At 44.5% G+C, this 11,711-nt stretch overlaps 1 protein-coding gene across 1 annotated transcript in view; it reads left to right on the top strand.

The window, feature by feature from the left end:
• The first annotated feature begins 7,776 nt into the window (after positions 1-7,776).
• The window catches only part of LOC139319535 (store-operated calcium entry regulator STIMATE-like), a 39,947-nt gene continuing 36,012 nt past the window's right edge, over positions 7,777-11,711 (top strand). The window contains exon 1 of the mRNA XM_070947433.1: positions 7,777-7,924. Within this exon, the coding sequence (XP_070803534.1) occupies positions 7,777-7,924 (148 nt within the window). The remainder of the gene's footprint in view (positions 7,925-11,711) is intronic.

The following is an 11,711-nucleotide window of genomic DNA, read 5'->3' as shown; positions in this document are numbered from 1 at the left end:
CCTTCCCTTCCCGCAACTGGGCGATCAATAAACCCGTGCCAAAAAATGGGAATCGTGGAAAAAAAAAGAGAGAGAGAGAGGAGGAAGGAAAAAGAAAAAAAAAAGAAGAAGAAGAAGACCCCAGCCCCACCATCCAGGCATCTTTCTCTCCCCCCCTCCTCCCCACACGAGATCTCGCATCCTGCGTGGCATCAACCTTCCCTTTCGGGGGCCAGCGGAGGGGCGGCCTTACCTTTCCCTGCGCGAAGTTTGCGATCCTTCTTGCCCTCCGGCGCGGGGACCACAAAAAAAAAAAAAAAAAAAAAACCCACGGCGCCCACCCCACCTTCCCGCGCGCTCGCTCGCCTCCCCTCCCCTCCCTCTTCCACTTCGACACCCACCCTGCTTCCAATATGGCATCCGCGCACTGCGCATGTGTGTGCCTGCCTCGGCTCGTGGGGGGGGGGTGGCTGGGGGACTCTCCCCGCGTGCCTCAGAGTGTGTGTTATGTGGGCGCGAGCGCGCGTGCCTCCTTTGGCAGCCCTCATCCGAGTGGGCGGATATTCTACTCGTCCCCGGTGGAAGCCGCCCACCCGGGGCGAGGGTTCAAGGGTGCGCGCGTGGGCTGGCGGGCGCGCCTTACCGAGCCAAAGCGGGGCTTCCCGTGAATGGGGGTGGTGGTGGTCGCGCCTTCGCCCGGATCTCCCGCGGAATGCTGGCCAGGGGGTGGCTAAGAAGTTTTTGAGCGCGCAAAGGGTGAAAAGGTGCGGCGGGCAAACCTTGGAAGAGGTTAATAAGCTGTAGGTTCTAAGCGGGTTCGGACAGCCTCCTTGCTTGTCTGAAATGGTGGCGGGGTTTCCTGTCTGAGGAGGGGGTTGGACTAGACGGCCTCCAAGGTCCCTTCCAACTTATTCTACTCTATTCTATTCTATTCTATTCTATCCCATCCCACTCCACTCCTCTTTCTCTTCCTCCTCATTCTATTCTATTCTATTCTATTCTATTCTATTCTATTCTATTCTATTCTATTCTATTCTATTCTATTCTATTCTATCCCACTCCTCCTCTTCCTCCTTATCCTATCCTATCCTATCCTATCCTGTCTCATCCCATCCCATCCCATCCCATCCCATCCCTTCCCACCCCACTCCACTCCACTCCACTCCTCTTTCTCTTCCTCTCCTCCTCCTCCTCCTCCTTATTCTATTCTATCCTATCCCATCCCACTCCACTCCTCTTTCTCTTCCTCTCCTCCTCCTCCTCCTCCTTATTCTATTCTATCCTATCCCATCCCACTCCACTCCTCTTTCTCTTCCTCTCCTCCTCCTCCTCCTCCTTATTCTATTCTATCCTATCCCATCCCACTCCACTCCTCTTTCTCTTCCTCTCCTCCTCCTCCTCCTCCTTATTCTATTCTATCCTATCCCATCCCACTCCACTCCTCTTTCTCTTCCTCCTCCTCATTCTATTCTATTCTATTCTATTCTATTCTATTCTATTCTATTCTATTCTATTCTATTCTATTCCATTCCATTCCATTCCATTCCATCCCATCCCACTCCACTCCACTCCTTTCTCTTCCTCCTCCTCCTTCTATTCTATTCTATTCTATTCTATTCTATTCTATTCTATTCTATTCTATTCTATTCTATTCTATTCTATTCCATTCCATTCCATTCCATTCCATTCCATTCCATTCCATCCCACTCCACTCCACTCTCTTCCTCCTCCTCCTTCTATTCTATTCTATTCTATTCTATTCTATTCTATTCTATTCTATTCTATTCTATTCTATTCTATTCTATTCTATTCTATCCCATCCCACTCCACTCCTCTTTCTCTTCCTCCTCATTCTATTCTATTCTATTCTATTCTATTCTATTCTATTCTATTCTATTCTATTCTATCCCACTCCTCCTCTTCCTCCTTATCCTATCCTATCCTATCCTATCCTGTCTCATCCCATCCCATCCCATCCCTTCCCACCCCACTCCACTCCACTCCACTCCTCTTTCTCTTCCTCTCCTCCTCCTCCTCCTCCTTATTCTATTCTATCCTATCCCATCCCACTCCACTCCTCTTTCTCTTCCTCCTCCTCATTCTATTCTATTCTATTCTATTCTATTCTATTCTATTCTATTCTATTCTATTCTATTCTATTCTATTCCATTCCATTCCATTCCATCCCATCCCATCCCATCCCATCCCATCCCATCCCACTCCACTCCACTCCTTTCTCTTCCTCCTCCTCCTTCTATTCTATTCTATTCTATTCTATTCTATTCTATTCTATTCTATTCTATTCTATTCTATTCTATCCTATCCTATCCTATCCCATCCCATCCCATCCCATCCCATCCCATCCCATCCCATCCCACCCCACCCCACTCCACTCCACTCCTTTCTCTTCCTCCTCCTCCTTCTATTCTATTCTATTCTATTCTATTCTATTCTATTCTATTCTATTCTATTCTATTCTATTCTATTCTATTCTATTCTATTCATTCTATTCTATTCTATTCTATCCCACCCCACTCCACTCCACTCCACTCCACTCCTTTCTCTTCCTCCTCCTCCTCCTCCTCATTCTAGTCTAGTCTAGTCTAGTCTAGTTTAATGACAGGAATTCCTGCAGGCCTAGGTCATTTTCCAACTTTCTCCCTCTGGATCTGGATGAGCTGGACTACATTTCCCATCATTTGCACACAGTACAAACGCCACGGAAGTCGGGACAACTCTTGGATGTTGTAATCCTGTGATTTTTATGGAAATGATTCTTTCCGCATGTAATAGACGCTATAGAGCATTGCACACCAGAACAACTAGACACAAGAACAGTTTTTCCCCAAACACCATCACTCTGCTAAACAAATAATTCCCTCAACACTGTCAAACTATTCACTAAGTCTGCACTACTATTAATCTTCTCATCGTTCCCATCACCCATCTCCTCCCGTTTATGACTGCATGACTGTAACTTTGTTGCTGGTATCCTTAAGATTTACTTATTTGTTCCCTACGACTATCATTAGGTGTTGTACTTTATGATTCTTGACGAATGTATCTTTTCTTTTATGTACACTGAGAGCGTATGCACCAAGACAAATTCCTTGTGTGTCCAATCACACTTGGCCAATAAAGAATTCTATTCTATTCTATTCTATTCTATTCTATTCTATTCTATTCTATTCTATTCTATTCTATTCTATTCCATTCCATTCCATTCCATTCCATTCCATTCCATTCCATTCCATTCCATTCCATTCCATTCTGTTCTAATATCACCAACAAAAGATAGTTGGGTGTCATCCATTTAAAACTTGGCTCTGGTGTGTTGATTGGGAAATAAAATCCAGAGAGTGAATTGGATGACACGTCCAGCCAGATTTACCCAGCTTTTAACCATGATTAATCAAGCCATAGTTTACCAAATAACACCAACTGCCTGGGATTCACGCGAGACCCAGAGTAGAAAGCTATCTGATGTGTTGTAGCCAGCCAGTATGGGTAGTTCTCAACCTATGACCAAAATTGGGACCCAAATTTCTGCTGCAGCACTTTTTTTCAATGCTGTTGTAACTTTGAACAGTCACTAAACAAATGGTTGCAAGTCAAGGACTGCCTGTAATATGAACCCATCCATGTGGCTAGTTTGAGTTTGGGATTAACCTGTATATCCACTCAGTGGTGCTTTAAATGAGATTAGTAGAATTCACTCCCCTCCCCAGTAATTTCCCACAAATAGGTAAAAAAAAACAACTGTTCAGAAGATAGATTAAAGAATGTTGACATCAATAGTGTTTCATCCAACTAGGCTTCAATATCATCTCATCATACTAAGCTAGCTTGTGAGTGATGCGATGGCCTAGAGGTGGCGCTCTTGCCTCACAATCAGGAGGCTGTGAGTTCGATTCTAGGTAGAGGCGGATATTTCTCTCCGGACACAATGAGACTGCTGAACAAAACTCCACATTGGCAACAGGAAGGGCATCTGGCCAGTAAACAGCTCCATTCAGTTGCCCAGGCTCCACCCTTCAAAGAGATTATGGGGTCATTAAAAGATGATGATGATGATGATGATTTATTGAATTTGTATACTGCCCTACTCCCGAAGGACTCAGGGCGGTGAACAGCCAAATAAAATACATATAATACCAATGTTAAAAAAAAACCATTAAAATACAATTAAATAATTGGCCCGGAAAACGAAATTTAAAACACCCCAGATTCATAAGACAAATTTAAAATTGAAGAATTTTAATTTTTTTAAAAAAAACTTTAAAAGAGAGGTTAGGCCACGCCGGCCTGCTGGAAAAGAAATGTTTTGATGGCACGGCCATCAAAACATTTGATGATGATGATACTTAGCTATGTTGTGTTTTTAATGACGTTTTGTTAATATAGCATTCCTTGCACCATGCTAAAGCATAAATCTAGTTTTTCAGCTAATATTAAGTTAAGATAATGTTCTGTTTAACGTGCATTGCAAGCCTCTCTAGTATAGGAAACATGTTTGCGCATAATTTATCCCTTCTCTTCCTATTCACGGTCCTTTGGGTCATGTCGTTTACATTGTAGATCCTTATTATAAATTATAATTTTCCTTAAGTGCTTTGCTAGGTAGACAGAAAGTATGGAGATGCAGTCAGAAGACAAGTAAGTCATCAAACAGATTACATCATTCCAGTGTGAGAACTAAGACCCCTGAAGGTGAAAGAACAGAGAGAGATGCTGAAAATGGCTAGAGGGGACAATTTAAGGGGTGCAGTTGATTTTTTTTATTTATTTATTTATATGCCGCCCTTCTCCGGAGACTCAGGGCGGCTTACAATGTGCTAAGCAATAGCCTTCATCCTTTTTTGTATATTTATAAAAGTCAGCTTATTGCCCCCACAAACTGAGTCCTCAATTTATCTACCTTAGAAAGGATGGAAGGCTGAGTCAACCTTGAGCCTGGCGAGATTTGAACCTGCAGTAATTGCAGGCAGCTGGTCTTAATAACAGGGTGCTTTAGACCACTGTACTACCAAGGCTCGTTGATAGTTGATAATTCCTGAATGCCTAGATGGGTGTTTTTCAAATACCTCCTTTAAGATGTGTGGACTTCAACTCTCAGAATTCCCCCGTCAACATGCTTTAAGATGTGTGGACTTCACGTCCCAGAATACCTCAGCCAGCATGATTCCAGAATTCCCTTAAACACGCAGGCTGGGGAATTCTGGGATTAGAAGTCCACTCGTCGCACTTAACAATAGACGTTTTGGGCTCAATTGTGGTCGTACATCGAGGACATGATAGCAGTGTTCCAATATTTGAGGGGCTGCCACAGAGAGGAGGGGGTTCAAGCTATTTTCCAAAGCACCTGAAGGCCAGACAAGGAATAATGGATGGAAACTGACCAAGAAGAGATTCCACCTGGAAATAAGGAGAATTTTTCTGACAGTGAGAACACTGAGAGTAAATAGAAGTTGCCTTCAGAAGTTGTGGGAGCTTCATCATTGGAAGCTTTCAAGAAGAGACTGGACTGCCATCTGTCAGAAATGGTGTAGGGTCTCCTGCTTGGGTGGGGGGTTGGACTAGATGACCTACAAGCTCCCTTCCAACTTAATCTGTATCTGACATCTTAAAGTGGCCAAGTTTGAAAAACACCGGCCTAGATAAACAATAGCCTTTCCTTGTTTAAGTTTTAGGGTGCTCAAAATTGCGTGGAAGTCTCAGTTTTATCTCTGCTCACCTGAGGCTGATCCAGTTCCAGAATTGGGCTGTGCCTTAGAAGTTTCCATAGGATCTGATCATCATCATCTCCTTTTAATAACGCCATAATCCCCTGCAGGGTGGAGTCTGGGCAACTGAGTGTTTACTGGCCGGATGCCTTTCCTGTCTCCAATGCGGAGTTTTGTTCAGCAGATATATTCTCAACGTGCCCAGAGAGAGAAATATCTGCCTCTATCTAGGATCGAACTCACGGCCTCCTGATTGTGAGGCGAGAACTCCACCTCTAGGCCACCGCACCACTCTTTCCATAGGATCTGATGCTTTCATCAAAATGTTTCTATGTATGTACGTACGTACGTACGTATGTATCAGGGGTGGGTTCTAAATTTTTTTACTACCGGTTCTGTGGGCGTGGCTTATTTTGTGGGCATGGCTTGATGGTCATGTGACAATTCTTTAGGATTTAGCAGAGGTACTGGTCTACCAGGCTTTTAACTGCTTGCAGAGCTGTACCGGTCTACCCATTTATTTTTGCAGGCACTGATCTACTCATTTATTTTTGAGGCACTGGTCTACTCATGTATTTTTGCAGGCACCGGTCTACCCATTTGTTTGCTTTTAACACTGATCAGCTGTAGGGCGGCCCTTTGAAGCCCCTCGGCAAGAGTTTAAACAGTTTTCTTCCCTCTAGCCATCAGCTGGGACTCAGGAGGCAGCAATAGATTGGGGGTGGGGCCAAATAAAAGGTAAGACTAACGCGGGGTGGGGGTGGGGGGTGGGGCAGAACCAGTTCGGTGATGTCATATCGTCACCGCTACCGGCTTGGGAGAACCAGGCCGAACCGGGAGGAACCCACCACTGGTATGTATGTATGTATGTATGGATGGATGGATGGATGTATCATCGGGGAACTAGAGGACTGGAAAAGAGCTGATGTAGTTCCCATCTTCAAAAAAGGGGAAATAAGTAGATCCAGGAAACCCCCAGACCAATCAGCCTGACCTCAATACCTTGGAAAATTCTGGAAAAGATAATCAAGCAACGAATCAGCGAACACCTAGAGTCAAACAAAGTCATAACCAAAAGCCAACATGGGTAGGTCAAAAACAGATTATTATTATTTTTTTTTTTAATTTGATTTATATGCCGCCCTTCTCCGGAGACTCAGGGCGGCTTACAATGCGTTAAGCAATAGCCTTCATACTTTTGTATATTTTATACAAAGTCAGCTTATTGCCCCCACAATCTGGGTCCTCAATTTACCTACCTTAGAAAGGATGGAAGGCTGAGTCAACCTTGAGCCTGGTGAGATTCGAACTTGCAGTAATTGCAGGCAGCTGGTGTTAATCACAATGCTATCAGTCTGCTGAGCCACCAGGCCCGGTTTCATTTTGCAGTATCCTTCCCCTGGAGTGGGATGGGAATGGAGGTTTTGCAGTATCCTTCCCCCAGGAGTGGGGTGGGAATGGAGATGTTGCAGTATCCTTCCCCCAGGAGTGGGGTGGGAATGGAGATGTTGCAGTATCCTTCCCCCAGGAGTGGGATGGGAATAGAGATGTTGCAGTATCCTTCCCCTGGAGTGGGGTGGGAATGGAGATGTTGCAGTATCCTTCCCCTGGAGTGGGGTGGGAATGGAGATGTTGCAGTATCCTTCCCCTGGAATGGGGTGGGAATGGAGGTTTTGCAGTATGGAGATTTTGCAGTATCCTTCCCCTGGAGTGGGGTGGGAATGGAAATTTTGCAGTATCCTTCCCCCAGGAGTGGGGTGGGAATGGAGATGTTGCAGTATCCTTCCTCCCAGGAGTGGGGTGGGAATGGAGATTTTGCAGTATCCTTCCCCTGCCACGCCCACCAAACCACGCCCACAGAACCGGTAGGGGAAGAGTTTGGATTCCACCCCCGAGCGGGACCCTCTCCTCCCCTCTCCCCCCCCTCGCAATCCTATAAGCCGCGCCCTTCCCGGGGTTGGGGGGGGGGGAGAGAGCGTTCTTAGCCCCTCCCCGAGGAAGCGTCTCTCGCTGCTTTGAGCCTCTCGATGCGCGAGTCCCGCGGCCGCAGCTGCCTCTGAGCCTTCGGTCCGGGATGGCGCTGCTTTCCGACGAGCTCCCGGCGCCCAACTTGACGCGCGTCAGGATCCGCCCGCAGGGCTGCGGCCCCGGAGCGCTGCTCGACCGCTTCGGGGTCTTTGTCCAGGCGCTGCTGGCCCTGGTCGCCTTCAGCACCCTAATGCGTGAGTGGCTTTGCTTTCCTTCGTCCGTTTTCTCTCTCCTTTTCTCTCTTTTTCCTTCTTTTCTTTTTCTTTCTGGCTTCTTCTCTTGGCTTTCTTTCTCTTTTTCTCCTTCCCTTTTTTTTGCCCTCCTTTCGCTTTTCTTTCTCGTTTCTCTCTTTTTCTTTCCTCTGTTCTCCTTCCTTGCCTTTCTCTTTTCTCCTTCCTGCCTTTTTCTCCGCTTTCCCTTGTTTCTTTTTCGTTTCTTTTTTTCCCTGTTTTTTTCCTCCGTTCTTCTTCCCTTCCTTTCTCCTTTTTTCCCCTCCCGTCTTTCTCAGTTCTTCCCTTTCTCCTTCCTCTCTCATTTCCTGTGCTTTCTCCTTCCTTCCTTCCTTCCTTCCTTCCTTCCTTCCTTCCTTCCTTCCTTCCTTCCTTCCTTCCTGTCTTTCTAGCTTCTTCCCTTTCTCGTTTTCTTTTTTCTCTCTTTCTCCCTCTTGTATTTTTCACTTCTGCTCTTCCCTCTCTCTTTCCTTTTTGTTACTTTCTCTCTCTTTCTCTCTGCTCCTTATTCCTTCCTTTCCTTTTCTCGCTTTTCCCTTCCCTTTCTCCTTTTTTCCGCTCCTGTCTTTCACACTTCTTCCCTTTCCTTTCTCCTTCCTCTCTCATTTCCTGTGCTTTCTCCTTCCTCCCTCCCTCCCTCCCTCCCTCCCTTCCTGTCTTTCTAGCTTCTTCCCTTCCCTTTCTCATTTTCTTTTTTCTCTCTTTCTCCCTCTTGCATTTTTCACTTCTGCTCTTCCCTCTCTCTTTCCTTTTTGTTACTTTTTCTCTCTTTCTCTCTGCTCCTTATTCCTTCCTTTCCTTTTCCCTTTTCTTCTTTGTGGCCTTTCTCACTTTTCCCTTCCCTTTCTCCTTTTTTCATCTCTCTCTTTCTCTCTCTCCCTCTCTCCCTCCCCCTTCCCCTCTACCTCTCCCCTTCCCCTTCTTTCTCTCCTTTCCCGCTCCTCTCTTTCTTTCTCTCTCTCCCAACTTCCTTTCTCTGCTTCTTTCTGCTCAGCCTATCTTAGGCACAGTATTTGCCTGGGATAACTGAAGATATTTCCAATTTTCTGAGACAGAGTGACACCAAAGGGCCACTGTTTCTAAAGAAATTATGGCCAATTATTGTGTTTCAGGTGGACCGTGGTAAGCAAAATGCTTGTTTCTTTGAGAAGCCTCTCTAAATCCAAGATAACTCTTTTCTTTTTCTTTTTCTTTAACTTTCACCAAGTTTGGTGACCTCATCCTGGGCCTTTAACTGATGGCTGATTTGCATAAGACCTTATTCTGTGATTATGTTGCCAGACAGAAGAGCTGTCCCAGGAATCAGCGAGAAATAGTCAACCTATTTATTATATCTCACGGCAGCTTGGAAGATTGCCTACTTGGTACCCTGCTATTTCCCCCCCCCCCCCACCTGTTGGGTCTGAAGAGATGCTGGGGAAGGAACGAACCCCAATCTTGAAAGTCTTAGATTGGGTTCAAATCAGACTTGTGTGGGGTTCAAACCAAATCCAGTTTGGGCACGGGGGTCATTTGGTTTCAAAGAGGGGTTTTGAACAAAAAATAATCAAAATAATACCAGATTTTGAATGAGTACTGCTCCCCAATCCTCCATGTAATGCTCTTAGCTAACATAATAGAAACTTTTGAAATTTGGGTGATTCTTGTTTCTGCGATCATGAGGTCTAGAAGCTTGATTGTTTGAACTGAATCTTGTCTTTTTGGTTCTATCTACCTGTCTATCTCCCTCTCTCTTGGCCTCCCTCCCTCCCTTTTTCTATCTATCTATCTATCTATCTATCTATCTATCTATCTATCTATCTATCTATCTCTCTCTCTCTTCTATCTATATCTACCTACTATCTATCTATCTATCTCTTCTATCTATATCTACCTACTATCTATCTATCTATCTATCTATCTATCTATCTATCTATCTATCTATCTCTTCTATCTATATCTACCTACTAACTATCTATCTATCTATCTATCTATCTATCTATCTATCTATCTATCCATCTACCCATTCATCTATCTATATTGCTGTCTCTCCATCTGTATCTGTCTGCCTGTCTATCACTATCTGTCTGTAGTCTGTCTATCTACTATCTCTTTCTATCATCTATCGTCTATCTATCTATCTATCTATCCTGCAATCATGAAGTCTAGAAGCTTGATTATTTAAACTGAATCTTGTCTTTTTGGTTCTATCTACCTGTCTATCTCCCTCTCTCTTGGCCCCCTCCCCCCTCCCTCCCTCTCTCCCTTTTTCTATCTATCTATCTATCTATCTATCTATCTATCTATCTATCTATCTATCTATCTATATCTACCTACTATCTATCTATCTATCTATCTATCTATCTATCTATCTATCTATCTATCTATCCATCTACCCACTCATCTATCTATATTGCTGTCTCTCCGTCTGTATCTGTCTGCCTGTCTGTCTATCGCTATCTGTCTGTAGTCTGTCTATCTACTATCTCTCTCTCTCTATTATCTATCATCTATCTATCTATCTATCTATCTATCTATCTATCTATCTATCTATTCTGCAATCATGAAGTCTAGAAGCTTGATTGTTTAAACTGAATCTTGTCTTTTTGGTTCTATCTACCTGTCTATCTCCCTCTCTCTTGGCCTCCCTCCCTCCCTCTCTTTTTCTTTCTTTCTTTCTTTCTTTCTTTCTTTCTTTCTTTCTTTCTTTCTTTCTTTCTTTCTTTCTTTCATCTATCTATCTATATCTTTTATCTATATCTACTATCTATCTATCTATCTATCTATCTATCTATCTATCTATCCATCCATCTACCCATTCATCTATCTATATTGCTGTCTCTCCATCTGTATCTGTCTGCCTGTCTGTCTATTGCTATCTGTCTATAGTCTATCTACTATCTCTTTCTCTATCATCTATCGTCTGTCTGTCTATCTATCTATCTATCTATCTATCTATCTATCTATCTATCTATCCATCCATTCATCTATCTATATCACTATGTCTGTCTGTATATGTCTGTCTGTTGCCATCTGTCTGTCTGTCATATATCTAGTTCTATCTCTAATTGTCTATCTACAGTTATTTATCTCCATCTCCATCTATCCATCCATGAATCAGTGTACAATTTTAAGGCTTCAATTTATTGTTTTATTGACTTGTCTTAAGCGATCCCATGTGGCTTCTCTGTGGGCAAGACAGCCCAGGGTGCCCGTTATCGGGCCATCCGTCGTGAAAAACTCAAAAGCCGCAAACTTTTTTTCTTCCCCATCCTGTCAGCCCGGCCTTTCCTTTCCTAGGTCTCCCTGCCAGATTTGGCATCTCGGCTTGGCAACGTGAGGCTGCCTGTGCTGGCTTTTCTGTGGGGCAGCTGCTCCGGCGTCTTTTGCCATTGTTTCACCCACTTGGCCATCTGGAGAAGCTGAGCTGAATGGGAGTGGGAGACGGGAGGGGGGGGGGAAATGAAGTCCCTGGGGTTGGGTTGAAGAAGCCCTGCAGCCTGTTTTGTGTCTGGAACTTTTTAGGGCTCCCTCCCTCCCTTTGGGGAGGGGGTTTCGACAAAATAAAGTTCAGGGCCTCTTTGGCATGGTGAGGATGCTGAACAACAGCCCTGCTGGACACCAAAAGATGTATCTGGCGTAGCATCTTGTATCCCACACAATAACTTACCAGAGAGGCACAGAAAGTCTATGTCCCCGTCCCACACAGGCACACAAACAGACAGCCAGGGGTTAAATAAACTGGCAGACAACCAATTCTTCCGATAAGACG

The sequence above is a fragment of the Pituophis catenifer genome, unplaced genomic scaffold (assembly GCF_029215685.1).
Source record: "Pituophis catenifer annectens isolate HBS135680 unplaced genomic scaffold, rPitCat1.0.hap2 SCAF_7, whole genome shotgun sequence".
Lineage (NCBI taxonomy): Eukaryota > Metazoa > Chordata > Lepidosauria > Squamata > Colubridae > Pituophis > Pituophis catenifer.
The sequence above is the reverse complement of the archived record's forward strand: the minus strand, read 5'-3'. Positions and strand labels throughout refer to the sequence as shown.